Source organism: Megalops cyprinoides, chromosome 18, assembly GCF_013368585.1.
Source record: "Megalops cyprinoides isolate fMegCyp1 chromosome 18, fMegCyp1.pri, whole genome shotgun sequence".
NCBI classification, from domain to species: Eukaryota; Metazoa; Chordata; class Actinopteri; order Elopiformes; family Megalopidae; genus Megalops; species Megalops cyprinoides.
Window position 1 is genome coordinate 26,680,314 of NC_050600.1, and position 21,500 is coordinate 26,701,813.

The window sequence follows — 21,500 nt, forward strand, 5'->3', positions numbered from 1 at the left end:
CAGTGCTGCGCTTGAATGCATGGCACACTGTAGAATCCCCTGCTCGTTTTATCGTTCTGCCTCACTTTACTGTGCATGAGCTATGTTCAGAATATAGCCAGAGCTCATGGTATTCAGACTGTTTCTCCCTCTTGCTAGCCTGGCTCATTTTTATATTCATCCCAATGTGTGTCAGTGACCATGTAGGTTTAATATTCTGCTCCAATGAAGTCCTGTACTTTCATCCATTTCACTTGTAAATCATATCAGCCTATTTAAGTTATTTGTATGCTGCTAATTCAGTGCTACCATCTCCCAATTTGATTATCTTATATGGTAAGTTGGTAACATTGAACTTACAGGCTGTCATTTTTGTTAAATATTTAAAGCGGAGCAAACATGATGTGCATTATGTCACCTGAATTTTATGTTATGGTTTATTGCTACAGGGATGCGTTGCCCTCAGGCAACGGAAGGTTTTCTTAAGCCCCATGTCCAGTACATGTTTCCTTAAATGATTGCAACCAACCAGAATGCTCAAAAAATATCAAAGAACAGTCCAATAAGGTGTGCGAGTCACTATCAAGCATCATTTGAAGGCGAGACTTCCTTTTCAGACACATGGTCACAGGAGCACATGGTGTGAGAAGAAGGTAAGATTATTTGCTTTAGTAATCTTAATTAAAATGACATGAACTGTAAATAAAAATATGTGTATGTGTATGAAGGTGTAGAGAAGCCTTTTGTCAGGCTTTATGAAGTTTTTTTTTATTTTGCATGTTCAGAAATTCAGTTTTTCTTTTCATTGCCTCAGGGCAACATTGTGCGATAAGGGGCACTTTTCAAGGATGCCTTTGCTGACAATGTGTTTGGATGTTATCACATATTATCACATGTATTTGTGCACAACATAAGGTCTGAATATATTTGTATTTATTTTTAATTTAATTTTACTTCTTTTAACACATTTTCACAGAAAAATGGACATAAGATTGTTATATGGAAGAAAAGAGCAGGATCAGCATGTTAGGCAAATCCCACCTGACAGTGAGGACAGTGAGATAGACAGCAATGACAGTGAGGAGTGGAATGGAGAAAAAGGTTTGAGCAGAAGTGAAAAAAATAGGGTTTCAAATATTGCTCCTCTGGTTGTTATTGAGCTCATTTGTACACAACCAAATCTAATGTGGTGATTAATTTTCTGTAACAGAAGTTCTGACAGTAGCTCTGGTTGTCATTCAAACGATAGGTTTATACAGCAGACAGCATACAAAAGAGGGGTCAGATATCAATCTGTGGTTATTCTTGTTGTGTTTTCATTGGCATTGGAATTATATTATATATTTGTGTAGACACTCAAGATACCAGTGAGGATGAAGATGAAGACAAAGATGAAGATGACAATCTGTCTGAAGATGACAGTAGTTCTTCCCAGACCCCTCGAGGGAAAACGTGTCACACCACTGCTTCTCCAGTACATCCTGAATAGTTACATATCCCTCCATCAGCCAGTGAAATTCTGTCTCCATACAAATATTTCAAAAGTCTTCTCTCTGACAACCTCTTTGACCTTATTGTTAATGAGCCAAACCTTTACATTCAGTGCAATCATGCCAAGTCGCTTAACCTTACTGTTCAAGAACTTGAACAGTTGTTTGGCACTGTGCTCCACATGTCGTTATTCGGTCTTCCAGCCACCCATATGTTTTGGAGCCACAGGAGCTGCATTGCACATGTTGCTAATGTGATGCCTCTTGCACGGTGGGAGGCCATCAAAAGATTTCTCCATTTCAGCGACAACAGTTGTCAGCCCATGAGAGATATGGCTGACTACGATACAAGATTTGGCCTCTCCTAAATCACATCCTCACCAAGCTGAAACAACTTCCTATGCGTGAGACATTGAGTGTGCATGAACAAATGGTGCCATTTAAGGGCAAGAGCAGAATCAAGCAGCACCTACCCAGTAAACCAAGAAAATAGGGTTACAAAATGCTGGTCGTTGCTGGATCAGATGGAGTTCCACACAATTTTAAAGTTTATACTGGGAGAGCTGTCCATCCACCTGAGCTTCCAGATGTAGGGGCAAGTGGGAATGCAGTACTGTGCCTGGTAGAACCAGTACCGAAGAATAGGAATTTCAAGCTGTTCTTTGACAACTGGTTTAGCTCAGTCCCACTGATGCTCATGTTGTCCCAGCAAGGCATCCACTGTCTGGGTACGATGCGATCTAATCACTTGCCAGGCAGTTCCATGATGCCAGACGCTGATCTGAAAAGATCTGGCCATGGGTCCATCCAGGAAAAAATGGCCTATGTTGGAGATACCCAGCTGCATGCAGTCAAATGGTATGACAACAGGTCAGTCACCCTCCTCAGTAGCTACGTAGGTGCTCACCCTGTATCCCATGTTGACAGATGGGACAGAGGCCAAAAGAAAACCATCAAGGTCCCATGCCCTGTAGCAGTATCCACATACAATCAGCGCATGGGAGGTGTCGACTTGTTGGATTCAGTGATTGCTTTATATTGTATCAACATCAGGTCAAAGAAATGGTACTACCGCCTTGTCTTTCATTTGATAGATATGGTAGTGGTGACATGTTGGCTCATCTACAGACGGGATTGTGCTGACAATGGAATGACGAGAAGTGACCACATGCACCTTCAAGTCCCAAATTGCACACTTTCACACAGTCTGTGCAAATCCATAAAAGATGCCAGGAAGAGAGGGCGAACCAGTGGTGGGATTTCCCAACAGTATGAGGAGAAGAGGAGGAAGCAGGGGCCCACGGCTCCCATCCCTAACTAGGATGTCCGCTTGGACAATACCTCACACTGGCGAATAATGTGTGACAAGAAGGGAAGATGCAGGGTTCCTGGGTGCACAGGAACACCCAAAGTGGTATGCAAAAAGTATAATGTACACCTCTGTTTCACAGCACAGAAGAACTGCCAAAAAATAAAAAAATAAGTTTTGCTAATAAAATGTCCCCAAATGAACCAAGAAATGATGTGGAATCATTTTTACCATGTACCATCAAATGTGTGCAGTAGATGGTTAAAGCAGAGCAAACCTGATGTGCATTATGGCGCCTGAATTTTATGTTATGGTTTATTGCTATGATAATATTTCCAAGCATTAATAGCAACGGTTATTTTCATTGACAGAGTAACATTTCCCTGCCCGGTGCCTGTAGTTTACGCACAGTGCTACAGAGGTCAGAAATTTTCATTTGTGGTCTTAGACTGACACCTTAAGGATCTTTAGATGAATCACACTAGCAAACGTATGTTGTAACTTCCCGCAACAACCAGCAGGCGTCCTTGTCACAGCCTGTCTGATCCTGTTGCTTGCTGCTTCCCCGAACATTCACCAGAGGGCCTGTATTCCTGTTTGTGCCTTCCCTAATCTAAATCGTTTTCACCTGTGTGTAGTTAGTCTCATCGTTTGTTTGGTGCCCTATATAAACCCTTAGTACCCTGCTCATTTTTGAGCTGCACTGTCTAGTGTATATGAGCCTGTGTGCAAAGATTGGTGATTTTTTTTTTTTCTTTGCTTTGAGTCTTCAGTAAGATTACTGTGTTTCTTTACTACCCATCTGTGTGGTCTCTGCAATTGGCTCCCTCTTGCTCACCTGTTACAATGTATGCATAGACATTTCTATGATATAGACAGGCAGGTGTTATAATTTATTGCTTGTTTATGTGAAGTGAAATTGCAATGTTGGCACTTATATATTTGCTTGGCTTGTTTAGAAACCACTCACAGTGTGACACATATTGTTACAACAATTATCCATGTTAATCCATCCAATTATCCAATTATCCTACCGTCACTCCTCTGACATCTGGAATAAAATAATTGAAGATTCATTAATTAAAATACAAATGAAGAATATTAAGAATATTAAAGATATTACTGAAGACAAATTACATATACATTTTCCATGTTCCATGTTCTGTTTTTTTTTTTTGAAAAGTTCAACATGTAACTTTAAAGTGACATTTAATAGTGCCATTTCTGGTGTCCAAGCGTAGCTGTCCAGGAGTGTCCAGTATACTTTGCAAGACACAAACATTTTTGGAAGTTAAATGATTCAACTGGCAGGTTTGTGGATGCTAATGTCTGAGTGAGTCAGATCAAGCCATGAACAATCTTGATGTTGTTGAAATGCTGTGAAATGTGCCATGTGTGCGAGGCTCTGAAAATGCAGCTCTGTGCAGCGCACAGTGATATCATATCCAGTGCTATCAGCTTGGGAGCTGCCTGGCTTCTCCACTGCAGGGAGTTTGCCAACAGCACAGCAATTAATAACGCTTCTGCTTTTGTATTTTTATACATGGCTCCAGTGTCCCAGTTAGTAGTACCTGCTCCTGCTGCATTTACAGCCTGTTCACATTATATTTTGAGCCTGTTATAAATGCTCATTGTGGCCTAGTCTACAAAAAAAGCCAAGGCTTAAGGACTGAGAGTTGCATTGAAACTGAGCATTTGATGATAATGTGATACATCGGTGGCTATTTTAAAAATTATTTATGAAATGAAAAACATTGATGATATTCATAAGCACAGTTCATTGTCAGTCACAAACATTATCAATAATTGTGGACAGGCTGGTACATTTTCCCATCCTTTTCAACAACAACACAGTGTTAGACTACTGTGTATGTGTGTGTGTATTTGTTCAGTGACTGTGAACCTGTGAACTACTGTGAACCTACAGTACCTATGACCTCCCCACAATCTCACACCTTCTGCCTTAGGTGGGGCTGTGTTGGCTGGGGTCTCTGCAGAACTGCAGCCTCCTACCCCAGAGGGAGTGGAAACATGTGCTATTGGCCTCTATCAGCTGCTTTGTATTATTTTTAGGCCTGTTATCCCACCAACGCAGCCAGGCGTACAACCATACCTGCTGGAGGGAGGGGGGTATATCCCAGCCTGCTAGAGGGAGGGGGAGGGGGTGTATCCCAACCTTCTACAGGGAGAGGGGTATATCCCAGCCTTCTAGAGGGAGAGGGATATATCCCGGGGTGGGGTGTATATATCCAAAACTGTTACATGGCCTCTTGGAGGGAGGGGTAGGAGGAGGGATGTGATAAAAGCAGCTGGTGGGTAGAGGGGGTTTCGCAGTCCGAGGTGATATGGATGGAGAGCGTCAACAATAGAATCACACATACAAACCAAGCAAACACCACGCGGTAAGAACCTCCAATGCATCTGTTTGTATGTAGGCAGCAGACATCAGATTTGATTAGGAGCAGCCTGTGTGTAAGGGAAATAATAGAAAAGTATGCACAGGGAGTTTTATTTTCTCAGGCATGTTATCTCTGCTAAAGAATGAGAAGATTCACTTTATTTGTAACATTTAATCACTAAAAATAAAAAATTCAATGGGTAAATGCAAATTACTGTAACTAGCAGTAAATGATAATGAACATATACTGTCAGGACAGTTGCTGTAGGACAAAAATAAAACCTGGGAAGGTGTGTTGGCAATTTCAAATTAAAAGTTTCTACATTAAATTCATATTAATGGCTGTGCCTACTACAGTGAAGTCTAAAGGGGCAGAATAATTAGTTAAACCTGGTCTAAAATGTCAGAAATGCAACCTTTATATGATATCACAATATGAAATAAAAGCACTGATCCTAGTTTGTTGCTCCTACCTTGAGAGATCTGTCTCTAAGTACTGAATAGACAAGATTATTTTAATATAGCCCAACTGGATATGCATGGTCTCTTTGAGCCAAAAATATATATAGTGGGTCTTGAAAATGTCATACAATCTCTCCAGGGGCTGGATGCTTTTCTCCAATGGCAACAAGACATTGTAACACAGGCTCTATTATTCACTCTCAAATGTCAATCTCAAATGACAGTCAAACCTCACAAAGTTACAGTACAGTAGTACATGCCCAGATTGTATTGCATTGTCCAGCCTGTGGCATGTGTATACTTTTAATTAATAAGCTATTCTAACTAATATTTGTGGAATTTGTACATACAAGTACAGGTTATGTGGTACCAAACCAAACCTCCACTGGTAGGCAGTCATTCACATTACCAAGCAGACAAGGAAACGGAGGTGTTCTGTGCTTGTATTTCACCACTGTGTTTCTGGCTGTTCTGTGTCTATATTCCTGTTGTTTTTGTTAGTCCTGTCATGCTTTTCATTAATCATGCTATAGAAGCCTTCTAAGTCACTCTTGGTAAGACCATATATCAAATAAAAAAGAATATAAATATGACAATAATAACTAAGGATATGATGACACATGGTAAAAATAAAGATTTATTGAATGGTTAGAGGAGGCTTCCATACACAGACACCAGTAGAGTAATGACGTTATGTACAATATATAAATCTATATAAATATATAAATCTTTTTATGCATCTGTGCACAAGTTTATCTTTATTACTAATGGACTGCTGGATGGCAACAGAACCTTTTCTGAACATAACCAATTCTGAATGAGACAGGTCTGGGTCATCATTAGTAGTTTACATTGAATTCATGAGGAATATGTCCTAAAATGAATATGAAAATAAGTGAAATACTAAGTGAAAGAATATTCCATTAATTTAAAAATCATTAGAACTGGGGTTTCTTTGTATGGGCAGATGTGGAAATCTGATTTATGGGCACCACATAGTTAGGAATCACATGCAGCTTGTAGTTCAAGGTACTGTTCATTGTCATTTACTGTGTCTGCCAATCTACCAATGAGCAAGAATGCAAATACAATAATAATCATAAACTCACTCCATTAATCTTCATTTTCTTTTTAAGGTAGTAAATTTCCTGGCTGTGGGTTTGCTATACATGTTGACGCCAAGTTTGAATAAATTTGGTCAAAATCTTCAGTTAAAATGTATCACATAATTAACAAAAAACAAGCTAATTGTTATCATCACAGGGTTTCACACATCCCTTCTGAAACATACAAAATATGATGTACCTGTATGCTAGTTCTCATTTGAGATATGCTTAAAGAACCATGGACCCTGTTACTGGGGCAAAGGCTATTTTAGAGTAAGGTGCAAGGATCCTGACTGATTCAGTAAATGAGCAAATGAGCTGCCAGGTGAGGGGGGGGGGGGGGGGGGGGGATAAACTACAGACTAATTATACTAGCACTTAAAATGCAGGATTGGGTGTGGATTGACTGATCATGCCTTGGCCATTTGACAATCAGTACTGACAGTCAGTTGGATCTCCTTCCTGTCTCTCCAGTTTCTTAACGCTCCAACTTCATCTCATAGTGCGTTTCATAGTATAAGAAGGCTGGAGAAAATGGGCAATGACCTCCAGAAGATGACAGCGAGGCCCAAACCAGATAGATCCCTCCTCTTTCTCCAAAATCACTATCTCCCTCAGGCTGTTGGCAGACACTTTCACCAGAATCACAACAACAATAATAACAATACCACTGAGGTGACAGAGGGACAGAGGGACACCACATCCACAACCAAGAAGCCTTTGAAACCCCTGCAAAAGGGTTGTCTGGACAGAGGAAGCCATAAAGGTCCATCAGACACCAAGTTAACCCTGGCAATGCTCCAGCAGGACTGGAAGCTGGAGATTCTTCCAGACAAAAGATCCACCATCCCCTTGCCAAGCTCTGATGGGGTCCAGTCCAAGAAGATGTTGTTTGAGAAGTCTGGGGCTGTAGAGCATGAAGCTCAGAGAGTAAAGCGGCAGCTCTCAGCTGAAAGTGCCACACGTTCTTTCGGAGTGGTGAAGAGGAGCACGGTGAGAAAGGAGGAGGATGGGGAGATGACCCCGGCAGTGGCAGCCTCAAAACCCAGGCTTAAGGCCTTATCTTTGCAAAGGGCCAGCCTCAGCACCTGCAGCACCCCAAAGAGAAAGCCCCGGAAGGATCTCTTTTCCAGCACCGAGGTCTTTCAGACAGTGGACGCCTGCGCCATCGAATCTGGAAGACAGGTGAGTGGAAACTAAGAGTAAGGCTGTAAGCAGACACTTAGAGTTAGGCCAAGAGTGTGACATACTAAGAGTTTGGCTGAGAGTATCACATACTTAGAGTAAGACTGAGAGTATCAAAAGGACATATTTAGGCCCCATGCAAATGTATCTTTCCAGAGGAGCAAATAGCTTCTTAGGAGCAACCACAGGGTCATTAATTTGTCAGACATAGATATGATACAGTAAGCTTAATATTTTTACCATTATAGTATGTGTGCATATGTGAATGCATGTGTGAGCTGAGAGAGGATGCATTCATATACACAAGATCTTTAATTCTGTGAGTGTATGGGTGGTATTTAAATGGTGGGAAAACGCTGTACAACAAGCAAACGCAAAGGGCGAGCGCTATGTTGTCATTTTTGGACAAACTAAACACAGAAGGAGAGTGCTTCCACCTTACTTGTTCTGTGGGTGTTTGGCAGAGGTGTGACCAGAACCTCTGGGCAATTGAATTGAGCACACATTAGGCATAATGGTACTTAAATGATCCTAAAATACTGCTGATGAAAGGCAAGCTCAAGGCAAATGCATGGAATGTAGTCAAGCGCTAATACCAGAACATCTGTCACAAGTGATTATGAGAATAATAAAGACTTATGCAACAGATAAGGGGGCTTCCACAGACAGACACCACTAGAGTAACAATATGATGTGTATAAAAGTGGTATATTGCCATTGCTTATGTTGCTGCAACTCTTTTGTGTTGTGTTTAACATTTCATTAGCAGGTTCTAACACCTCTCTGTTAGAACTGCTGGGAAGATAATCTGACCAAACCACTATAAAATGGTTAGTCTTGGTGGGCAGCAAATGTGATAATACAAGTTCAATTCTTACAATTCGCATCAAATTTAATTCATTTACATGGACATTTTCCCATACCTTGTGAAATGCTTAATGTCCACACAAACAAGACCAGGGTGAGTGGAAAGTTAATCACCCTTCCACTGTGGATGAGGAGGGACACTAACACAGAATTCAACTTTTCATTTGAACACAATATTATTATATACCCCTTAGCCAATCTGAGAAATCTGAGAAATGAGAATTCTAAGTATTTGAAGTATTTACCATTTGAGGACGCTAAAACTTTCTGGAGTTCCCTATGTCATGCTCTGGATATGGAGTAACTGTCTGTCAGGAAACACCTTTGCTGCATCCTCTGCTCACTAAAGAAGCAAACCCAGCACATGGGATGTATCCATGTGCATTTGCACTGCTCAATCTCAGAAATGATTTCCACTCCCACCCTTTTTGATACTAGTGTTAGGGGTTTGCATGTGCATCTCATAGCTGCATTACTATCACCTAAAGAAAGCCCTGTGTGTGCATTTCAGCTGACAAGAGGCTGTGGAGCTATAACTCTCTGTATGTGTGTGTTTCAGCTGAGAGAGCAAAAAGTTTTCTCTGTGCAGGCCATTGCACAAGCCATCACACATGAAGCCACCAGTGAGCTGGAGAGACTGCGTGCCATCTGGGTCTGGCTGTGCAACAACATTGGTCAGTGATATTCTTCCTTGTTTCATGACATATGCTAGACACATACCATTCTCACAACATTGAGAAGGTTTGGTGTAACCATAGAGGTGATAATATTGAGAGGGCTCTAGTACAATGGGAGTCATTTTGGATTTTTACTTGGATTGGATTCAATACTTTGTTATTTATTGTTGCTGTTCTGTCATTATATAGAGGATCATTGATTGTTTTATAGTGATGATTGTTTTTGTGTTCCTGGCACTCCTCAATCAACACACCTGTTCATAACTTATTGTAACGAGCTACACTCACCTTTACTTAACATCAATAGACTTCCTCAGTCAATATTAACAGCGCTCATAACTCCTTTTGTCAAGACCTCCCAAACGCCATCAAAAATTTCAATTAGCATCAACTGTCTGCACAATTCTATTTGTTAGGATCACCCAAACGTCAACACAGTGACAGAGCTTCTCCGCAAGCATCAGCTGTCCAAGGAATTCTGACATATGAACCTTGCATTTGCAACATGCAGAAGCCATCATTCATGCGGCTCCTCCAATATAACACTTAGGTATCTAAATAATTGCCTATACCATTTCAGACTGCAGCAGGACACATGCATGCACATATGCACACATACATATACATACATATGTATGTGTTTGTGTTAATATCTGTCTACCTATGTTGATTGTACGCTGTAAACTTGTGTTTAAGAGAGGGGCTTATGATGGAAAACACCAAGAAATTTGACAATAAAGTATTATTGTCTCATATTGTACAGAAACATATACATACACACCCATACATACATACTCCTATGGTCTCAGAGAAAAATATAACGAAAGAATAAAATAGTTATGTTAATAGTTAATAGTTATGAAACAGCTAGTTTCAACCCATCATTGCTATTGTTCAAGTTGTGTTCCAGCCACAATATTCCCTGATATGCCATGGAAAAATGGAATTATTGTACATCATTTTAATGACATTGTATGTTGAGTGCTGTTGACATGGCCGAACTTAATTTTAGCTTGCTACTTGGCTACATAAAGTTAGAAAAGAGACCAAATTTAACACGTTTATTAAATAAAAGATCATTCACATCATGCCCAACACCCCACAACTGTGCATATACTATCCATGATATTCATAACATAATTAGCTAGCTAGCTAGTGAATCCAAGCCAAGTTTCAAGACAGGGAAATAAAGTCAGCAAGCAGCCACAAGGCAGAGGGCTCACTGAAAAGTTTCTGACAACGTGACAACATTTCTGGAATCACATCTTGCCTGTCTGAAATGAAATGTGTGCAAATACTGTATGTCACAGACTTCAAAGGCATGCTGTTACCTCAGTAATATTTAATATATGGTAAATGGGCATGTAGAGGTTAATGTTTTACAGAAATCTCCAGCTGTGTGTTATTGAAAATTGCCTACTCACTTTATATATTTATCCACATTCACAAACAAACAGTCATTCACTAAGATAACAAAGTAAGGGTACCTGGTGTAGTTAGCTAGGAGAACCTGAAAAAGCACCACAGCTGTGCTAAAGCCACAATTGGTATGGTTAGTCTCTAGCTGTTTATAGAACATTGGCAATAATGGGACCAAGGCACATTTTAGCTTTATTTCGTGGAAGATTCTTTTGTGACATATGCCAAGACACTGGATTGATGAGATCTAGCCATGAATTGAAAATCTGAACTAGATGACCAGTGATAAACTTTGAAATCTGACATCACTGAATCTCCAGCTGAGCTTGCCCTCTGGAGGTTTGAGAGTTTATTTTTGGCCAAGTTGTTGTTCCAAATCAAGTCAGTGACTAAATAAAAGTAATTTGTCCCAATACCCAATTTAAGGGTTTATGGGGAGCAAAGAGCTATGAAAATTTGTTGAAGGAAATATGTTCATCTACACACATGCCCATCCCACTATCTTCAAATGGCCCCACTCCTCCATCTACACCCCCACCCCTCTGTCAAAAGATTTCTGCTAAATGTCTTCATCAAGGCTGATTGCTTTTGTCTAAATCACATTGGATTTTTCATAACAAAAATGTTTTTTTTACTCTTCCATTTTCATTATCCATGAAGTATTGCTGATGTTTTAACTTCACTTATGGCTCATTGTTTCCTGTTTTCAGAGTGTGATGTTTTGTTCCTCGTGGTTTCCTGTTTACAGAGTACGATGTTAGTGGTTACCTGGGCCAATCAGAGAAGCTGTGCACTCCTGAGCAGGTAGTTGAAGCTGGACGTGGAGTGTGCTGTGGTTACTCCAGTCTCTGCCTGCAGATGTGCAGGTAAAACACCTAATGGCTAAGGTTTCTGCTACTATTACCATCATACTATCTGCTACTATTACCATCATTGCTGTAAGAAGTACTAATAACAAAATTGCCCTCACTGTAAAAGGTGTAGATGTAAATGCAGAGAGGTATCTTCATATGATAAACATAAATGCAGCTATTCATTGTTAAAGAACCATGTCACGCTCATAGTACAACCTCTCTTCTGCCCATTCCTCTTGTCCATGACTCACATCCGGTGATATAAATTGACCACTGTATCTGAGACTATGGCAAAACTGCGACCAGGTATAGAGACCATTATGGGCACTGCTTCATTTTCACCTTACCATGGTACACAAAGAAGCTTGGTTGCACATTGTTTAGCTACTTTTTTGTCATTATTTTCCTGTTGCTGTAACTACCATAAGGAGTCCACCCTGATCATCCACTGATACAGCGTCTCTGAACAGGGCTAGCAATCAAATGTCTCCACTTCTCTCATATATATGTATAACATAGTCATGACAAAGAACACTGTGTATTGTCCTTGTACATGTACATTTGCAGGGAGATGGGCATTGAGTGCCAGGAAGTGTCAGGTCACAGTAAGGGCATTGGGTACCGGCAGGGCCAGAGCTACCAGAACACCAAGTCCAATCACATGTGGAACACAGTGAAGCTGGAAGGGCAGTGGTACCTCCTGGATGCCTGCTGGGGGGCAGGGCGAGTGGACATCAACAACCAGACCTTTATCAAGAGGTACGGAACAATGTGATCACGAAATTAAAACAGAGACTATAATCTCAATCCGATGTTGAGGATTTAGAAAATGGTAGAATCCAATTTGCTGCTTTTAAGTACATATCTGATGACCTCTCCAACCTCTCACTGTAAACTAACAAATTATGTGATCAGACTCAATAAAAAGAAGTTTTATGTGTATATATATATGTGTATACAGGTATATGTATATATATATATATATATATATATATATGTATATGTGTATATATATATATATATATATATATATATATATATATATATATATGTGTGTATATATATATATATATGTGTGTATATATATATATATATATATATATATATAAAATATATATGTATATGTGTATATATATATGTGTGTGTATATTGAATTTATGTATAAATAACTAACTAAACGTGTAGAAAATAAATTGTTAAGATCGAAACATTGACAAAATGGTTCTGAAGATGTGTACAGGTATGTCCCTGAAGATGTACTGCCTACTTAACATGTAGGGCAAGTCATTCAATTTGTTTCATCTCCTCTAGACTACTGGCCTTGCATATGGTCTAGTGCAGCTAAAAAAGACTTGAGAAATCTCATTCAAAACAGGGTGGCATGTCTGGCCCTGCACTGCTCTCCACAAAAGTTCCAGATCAATGTCACGCACAGCAGTTTCTCTTGGCTAAAAGTAGAAGACAGATTAACTGACTCTCTTGTATTAATGAGAAATATTTGTGCATCAGTTCTGCCAGCTAGCCTATACAATCAACTGATGGACAGCAGTGATACACATACATGCCCCACCAGACACTCTACAAATGGTGCTGGGCTTAGGACAAGAGCCCATAGCTGAAAGGTCACTGGGTCAGTACCCAACTGAGGCAAGTACTTGTACCCTATACTTTTACACAACCCACAACTGCCTCAGTAAATGCCTCAGTAAAAAACCAGCTGTGTAAATGAATACAATTGTAAAGTACTCTGGATAAGAGCGTCTGCTAAATGATAATAATGTAATGTAGCATCTTTAACATTGAGACTTTTACAGAATGCTTTGCTGAGTAATATATCCAGAGATAATAAAAATAAGACAGAATGACTGTGGAAATGTGTGGAAATAGATACAGTATGTTACACATATGATTAATTAATGAATCATTCACTATCAAAGTGATGAGGTCAGGTGCAAGAACTCAGGACTTTTTGTCCTCAGGGATGTGAGTGGATAGTGGAAAGCCATAGGACTAGATAGCAGATCAGAGTTCAGGTTCTCAGGGCTGAGTGGATGGAGGAAGGCTGTAGGACTGGACACCAGATCAGACTGCAGGTCCCTATTCCTGTTCATGGTCAGTGGATTGGTGTGATTCTTAGTGCTGTGTGTGACATTCAAAGACCCATTTCCTCTTTATAGCAAAACACTTTTGTTTTGCTATAAAGTTGTTTGAAAGCACTGTATCACATTGGCACTCATTTTGGTGTTCATGAAGCCTCACTCATCCCCTACCAAGACACACAAATCAATATAGTCACTCTTTTCCATTAATGTCAATAGAAGACAGAGACAAGAGAGATCATGTTAAAAGTTGTATCTACAGGAGAGAAAGTAATGAGAGTGATACCTCCAGTGTCATTTACACTTTAGACGTGTCATTCATTGATGGTATGCTTTCACCCTGTGAGACTTTCTCTGGAGCTAAACAGATGTACATTCTTTTGGTGCCTGGACCCACACATAGCAAGACTGGGGAGATTCTCTAAGCCAGCCATTGTCTGTCAATGATCATTCTATTTTAAAAATATTTCCACCACCTGCTCAGACAGCACGCTGTGAGAGGAATAATGGGATTTGTTGTGAGATGATTTAAAGAGATCTGTGAATAGCAGCAAACTAATTTCCCATTATGCACTGCAACAGGCCAGCTGCCCTGGCTGGAATTCCAAAGAAATCATCTTTCCTGTTATGTCAATGATATGTGTCAGTTCATGTGTCATTGCTACCAATTAGAGCCCGACGGATCTAGGGTTTTTAAGACCAATACTGTCACAGCTCAGGCAGACCAAAAACAGATCCAAAGTCAAAGTCAAGAAAACAGGCAGGCAGGCAGGCAGGCAGGCAGGCAGGCAGGCAGGCAGGCAGCATAACAGAATGACTGAGATGAACTCATGATGAGACAAGAAACAAACAGGGAATAAATAGGGCAAGGCTAATAAGGAGATGGGATATAGGTGTGCCGGCAGGCAGGTGGAGCCGGTCAGGTAATCGGGTGGGCGGAGACAGGGTGGAGAGCAGGGCAGGGCTGGAGCACAGGGAAAAACAAAAGCACATGGACGGGGCAAACAAAAACAAACCAGGCTAAGAAGCCGCAGTCCTGACAGATACCGATTTCGATATTTGAGGATTTAAAAATCCGATAATGACATATAGGCCTGTATTCTTTTTCTTTTTTTTTTCAGAAACACATAACATAAACAAAGATTTTCCCTAACATTATGTGTAATTATTTAAGAGTCCTCACCAAGATAACATGACATAATACAGTTTAAAAATAAACTTGTTTTATTGTCATAAATAGTACTTTGAACAAAAAAAGGCTACAACAACACATTTGGCTACACAGAGCCAAATGTGTAAAAATACAAAAAAGTTAAAACATCATGCCATCTTAAACTACGCAGTAAACTGATAGTGACCTAGAGTAAACGCTGCTGTTGAATGCACCTGACACTACATGACTGTCTGCAAAGAGGACTTGCGACTTTGGGATTTCATTCTACATTCTTCTCTATGTTTGAAAGAGAAGCTAGATAACTTTGTTTGGCTACCAAGCCATGTTAGTAGGGATGGGCGGATCGATACCAAAATATCGATATTTCGATCCTGATGGTTCAGTTTTAAGGATCGATCCTCATATTCAAAAATCAATAACAGGCAATGCTTTAAATGTCTGATTTCATAAATTTAATTCCACAGTATTTTTGCTCACTTTTTTGAATGGGTAGTTTGGATAGGAACTACTTTTCCTTTGGCTTTCTCACTCAGCTCCCAACAACGGCTGTAATAACGCACACACAGAAACAGACTCAGTCCCTCAGCCCCAGCACCGGTTGCAGAATGGCAGAATGTAAACAGAGCCTCGTGTGGAGTTATTTTGATATGGTAAATAGTAATGATTTGAAATGTGGCGTATGTGACAAAACGGTCAGATATTGTGGCAATACCACAAATCTCATGAAACGTTTAAATTGCCGTCCAAAAGAGCGTGACCAGTTACAGGAGAAACGACGAAAGGGGGAGAAAATGCAGGCAGATACCCCCACTTCATTGAGGCAAAGTTCTTTAGCAGAGGCGTTTCAGAAAGGCAGGAATTATCCAGGTAACCGGTGATAATAGAATTGTTAACCATGTAAAATGTAAGCAGGATATCGATGTGCAGGATATTTATTGAATGAACCCTAGTCATGGTATTGGTGTAGATTATCTTAGGCCTACATATAAGCCCAAGTTTTGCAGTCAGTAGGCTGTAATTGTTCAGCTCTTGGAAAAATGCAGTAGCATTGTATCATTTTTCCACCAGCATGAAAGCCACGCAGAAACTCACAGACATACAGAAGCATAAACTGGTTCAGTCAGTAGAAACAAGGTGGAATTCTGCATTCTATATGTTGGACAGACTTCAGGAGCAGAGGGAAGCAGCCATCACTGTACTTTGTGTACTTGGAAAGAATGCCCTCTGCTTAAGCACTGAAGAGCTTGATCCAGCCAATCATTGAGGCCCTGAGACCGTTCAAAGAGGCAACACGAGAAGCTTTTGCAGCAAAATATGTGTCCATGTCAAAGGTGATCCCTCTTGTTTCTCTACTTTTGAGAGCAGCTGCAGAAACCTACTGAAGGGGAAAATGTAAACATGCTGCTGTTTCTAAACAAAAACCTAAAAATGTAGAAAAATGAGAATCAGAAGACCTGGATGTTTTTCAGATGTAAAGGAAGTCTTTGTTTTATTCTAAAGTTTTGTTTGAACCTATGTGAAGAATTTCACTGCTTGTGAAAATGGCAATCCTCTCGCCTGGTTCTCACTCATTCTTTCCCACTTTTTTGTCTTTATCTTTTTCTGTCTCTTTTCTTTTCTCACTTTCTCTATCTCACTGTTGGTCTCTCTCTCTTTCTCTCTTTCAGTCATTAAGGAATAGATGAGGCCTTAAGAGAAAAAATGCCAAGTTTGAATAGGGAAGGGAAGAATTAGAACAAATCTGAATGGCTCTGCATGTATTGTTACTGTGAGTCACTTGCCCATCACCAGTTCTCTCTCTCTCTCTCTCTCTCTCTCTCTCTCTCTCACTATCTCTGTGTCTCTCTCTGTCTGTCTGTCTCTTTCTCTCTCTCTCTCGCTGCAAAGAAAGTCTTTGTTTTATTCAAAGTTTTTGTTTGAATGTTGAAGAATAAACTGTGTTTTATCACTGTTTTTGTTAAATAAATGAAAAACAAAATAGAGAAGTTTGATTTTTTTTTAAATCATAGACCAAGTAGTGTCTTAAAAGTAAGCTTTTAAATGCATTTTTTGATGTAATTTCATCATAGAAATTACAAATATTTCCTGGATTTGTGTACACAACAAGACTTAAAAAAAATATTGATATCGGTATCGGGATACTAGCCCTAGTATTACTTGGCATCGGATCGAAACAAAAATCACTGGTATCGCCCATCCCTACATGTTAGATACTTGTTCAGCTCACGTTTATTTACGTGTCCTCTCTGGTTTAATCCCTTTGCACGTGACTTATTTTTTATGCTATGTAGCGCATGGTTGGTTATGTTTTCATTACTGTTATTAAGCGTCTCATAGTTTTCAGTTAGCATTTGCTATATTTTTTTTAACGAACCAGTTTTAGCATATGCGCTAAACGGCTAATCACAATGGTGTGACCGTACGCGCGAAAGGATTAATAATTTCCGATGCACCAACTGTAACTACAGACATGCGAGTCGCAGATATATTTACCATTGCCTCATTTAGGCAGAATAAATGAAGCGCTATAGTTTAACCGCTCATTAACGTTAGCGGTCTTCCACTGATAAACATGGCATTAGCTAGCTTTGTGGGTAACCTATTTAGCAATGGACAGCGTATAAGATGCTGTAAGCAATGTTGCCAGAGAATTTTTAAACGTGACGAGGGAGAAGTGATAGGACCGTTGTTTGTTTATTTGCTAGAACTGCCACACTGTTTCACAAATAGACCTACAATCAAGTTTGTCAACAGCTTAGCCTTACACCACTCAACTACTGCACCGCTAAACGCAGTTGATGTTTGACTGACAGTACCGGCTTTTACGTTACTGCAGCAAAACCAGGCATAGCTGACATGAACATTTCAGGCTTATTTAGGCTAAGAGGAGAAGTGATGGGGGATATTTATTATTATTTAAGCAATGTATTTCATGTGACAATTATCAATTTACCATGAGCATAGATGATCTCCGTCATGGGATACTCTGATCGACTCTGCTTGGGTCAGCTGATTGTTGTGATTTGTGGCAACACACGTGTGTTGCCAACAGTGGAGTTGCAGTGTGCCCTCTGCTGGACAAACTACGCAACGACAACGCTCATAACATGGTTGAAGGATCCACCTTCAGTCTCTCCGTTTCTTTTTGTCATTTATCTGCTGTTTTAAACGCCGATGCTGATTTGTCTGCAATTAGCTCATATCGGCTGATAATATCGGCATGCCGATTTAGGTCGGGCTCTACTACCAATACCTTGTTATACAGTGAAATGTTTACATACATGTTTTGTGCTTGCCAGGTATGATGACTTCTATTTTTTGGCGGACCCTGAGGACTTCATTGACTCCCACTACCCAGATGAACAGCAGTGGCAGCTCCTGGAGTCCCCTGTCACGCTAGAGGACTTTGAGAAGAGGGTCTTCAAAACATCCGAATTCTATCGTCTAGGTCTGACACTCCAGCTGCCCAAAAACTTCCTCATTGTCACAGGTCAGCAGCAATCTGTTTTAAACTGTCTGTGTCGCACAGTAGCAGTCTAACTGCATTACACATTAGTGTGTATGCCATGTTTCATTTAGCAAATTTGAGCTAATTGTTTATAGTTTGGAATCAACAAGTATGTTACATAACGTTCTATAGAAAAATAAGACCCTCTGGGGAAAAACAGAACTTATGGTAGAGTCCAAACATGAAAATAGTAAGTCAAAGATCAAAAAAGATCAAATATGCCCCAATCTAATGAGGGAAATTTTCTCAAAATTAGGGTGTCTTATCATTGTCCAAGATGAGCACATTCTAATCTGATACTTCTGTTTTCTCTCTGTAACTCTTACGCTCATGAAAATGTTGAATAAATGGAGGCTTGACACAGCTCACAGAGGGTAGGGATAGACAAACAAACCTACTCCCCTTGCTTAAATTTAGTTACTGAGGGATAGATAAGTGTGGGGCACAAAAAATGCTCAGCATCCTGAAGTCTGAATCAGTGATCATCTGTGTTGGCACTGTGCAGCGTCCAGTCTAATAGCACTGTGCTCATCTGTGATTACTGTGTGCTGAATGGGAAATCAGGGGATATTATCTTAAAAGGTGTTTCTTTTACAAAATGGAATTGCTACACATTTTCCTGATTTGCAAAAATCATTTTCACCGTTAAATTAACTTAATTTTTACAGTATATGATAAAATTCTTCTTTTTACAGTATTTTATGATAAAATGTATTGTTTCACTGTTTCCTAATATCTGCATGATTTGCATGGCTGTACTTTGCAGAGAATGGGGAAGCCACGGTGTCCTTAGGATGTCGTTGGCCTGCAGATTTCACCTACCAGATTTCTCCACAAAGTAGCGAGCTGACCAATGGGCAAAGCCTTGGGGATGTGAAGGATGTGGGCAGCTCATCTGGCCTGCTGACAGTGACCCGGCTGGGGATGAGGTTACGCCTGATGCCTCCAGCCAGAGGGAAGTATGACATCATGGTGTTTGCCCGCCCAGCCAACACTTTGGGAACCTTTAGCTGGGTCTGCTCCTTCCTACTGGAGTGCCCTGAGCCCAAACCATCTGAGGAGATCCCAGAAAACCCCTACTTGTCGTGGGGCTTGCAGCCCACTGCTGCTAGTCTGGGCCTGAAGCAGAGCACTCACAGTGCAGAGCCTGTCATGACCCAAACTGGCAAGGTCCAACTGGTGCTGCAGACATCCCGGCCACTCATGGTGCTCTGCGAACTGACTCATAAAGACCTAGACTCTATCCTCTCTAAGCATTGCTTGGCAACACAGATAGAGCCAGACAAGCTGACCTGCCAAGTGCTCTGCCCCTTTCGTGGGTACTACCGGCTATCCGTCTTTGTGCGGGACTATGATCAGACCAGTGACGGCTTCCAAAACGCCGGCAACTTCCTACTGCACTGTACCGCTGGTGCCATCAACCTGAATGAGCTCTTCCCCAGCTCCCTCAGCTCCTCATGCGGGCCCGGCATCAGGACTGCCCGCGCCGGCCTCTCCAAGTTCAGCCACACAGGCACACTCATAAGCACCCAGCAGGGCAAGTGCAACATCACCTTCCACAACACGCAGGATGTGGAGCTGCACGCTGTGCTTGCCAAGGAGCTGCGCCGGCCACTGGGGTACCCCCTCACCCGGCACATCCTCTTCACCCACACAGACAGCAAGGTCACCATCAGCGTCACGCTGCCCGAGCCTGGGCTCTACAGGCTGGGTCTATACGCCAAGACCGGCCCCGGCCAGGACTTCAGTCCACTCTGCGATTTCATCCTGCACAGCTCAGCGGAGGCCCCCTGGCCGCCCTTCCCCTGCACCTTTGTGGCCTGGCGGAAGGGCTGCGTGCTGTTCGAGCCACGCAGCGGCTGGCTGCCACCGTGCTCCACAGTGTGCTTCCGTGTACGCATCCCCGGAGTACAGAGTGTCAGCGTCGTGGGGGAGGGCCGGACATCTCTGCAGCTGAACAAGAGCCGTGTGTGGGAGGGGGAGGTGCTCACTGGCCGTGAGGGGTCCCAGCTGAAGCTGGCAGCTGGCAAGGGAGGGGAGTCCACTGAAATGGCTGTCATTATGTCCTTTGATGTTCTGAGTGATGGTGAGCAGCAGCAGACCCAAACGGACATAAAGTGCGCTCTGAGGGAGGCAGAAAATGAATAAATTCTGAATAAATGCATGTTTTTTTCAGATGGTATGTAAAACAGTTAAACTAATGATAACTGCATGTTATCTTAAATGGGTAACTTTGCATGATTTTTTGAAAACTTCACACAGTTCTTTTTTCACATTCAAAATGTATATGAAGCCAGCATGAAACAGATCAATGTTTTTCACTCCTGGTCTGGGGAGCCCACTGTATTCTGGTTTTTATTCCAGCTGAGCTCTAACTTTATTATGTTTCACTGAGCTCGTAAATGAATAATGAGCTCTAATGGACTTCACTTAAATTTTTAGGTCTGTTTACATAGGGTTTCTTGGAAAAAGAAGTATACATATATTTCTGTAAGTTATTTCTAGTCATTTCATGAGTCATAATTAACATTAATTAGCTGATTAGCTGTACAAAATTATTCAAGAGGCAGATATTCACAAAAATATAACCAACCTTTCACCTGTAACAGCATATTGTAGCATATTATATGTATTCATTCAAGCAGTGCTCAATTTGAAACAGCTCAACAGCACACACAGTCACCCACTTACTCCAAAAGATGTATGTAGTTCATTCATTTCAGTTCCTCATCTCTTGTTTTTATCACCTGCCTATGTCCAGTGCTTTCTCCTACTTAGTGAAAATGTCTTTTTTTATAATCCACCACGTCTGAATATCATTTTCCACACAATATTTTCATGCACAAATTAACTAACTAGATGTTGGTTCAACTAAGAATATTGATTCAGTAGTGTTTGGTTGTGGTAGCTGAACTTGCAATCTTAATACTTCCTTAAGAAAGAACTCAATGTAGCAAAAAACCCTGTATAAAT

At 40.9% G+C, this 21,500-nt stretch overlaps 1 protein-coding gene across 1 annotated transcript; it reads left to right on the forward strand.

Annotated features, from left to right (window-relative positions):
- Nucleotides 1–5,007: 5,007 nt before the first annotated feature.
- LOC118793042 (kyphoscoliosis peptidase-like) lies at nucleotides 5,008–20,675 on the forward strand. The gene is made up of 7 exons (XM_036550989.1): nucleotides 5,008–5,180; nucleotides 7,248–7,929; nucleotides 9,356–9,470; nucleotides 11,641–11,758; nucleotides 12,314–12,505; nucleotides 18,319–18,509; nucleotides 19,294–20,675. The coding sequence occupies exons 1-7, from the start codon at nucleotides 5,128–5,130 to the stop codon at nucleotides 20,673–20,675; spliced, it is 2,733 nt and encodes a 910-aa protein (XP_036406882.1). The 5' UTR covers nucleotides 5,008–5,127.
- Nucleotides 20,676–21,500: the final 825 nt, after the last annotated feature.

Bases quoted from the DNA above. Each gene is read 5' to 3' on its own strand.
- LOC118793042 (XM_036550989.1), top strand. From the start codon at position 5,128: ATGGAGAGCGTCAACAATAGAATCACACATACAAACCAAGCAAACACC. The intron at 7,930-9,355 runs GTGAGTGGAAAC...TGTGTGTTTCAG, and splicing joins CCATCGAATCTGGAAGACAG to CTGAGAGAGCAAAAAGTTTT. The intron at 18,510-19,293 runs GTCAGCAGCAAT...TGTACTTTGCAG, and splicing joins AAACTTCCTCATTGTCACAG to AGAATGGGGAAGCCACGGTG.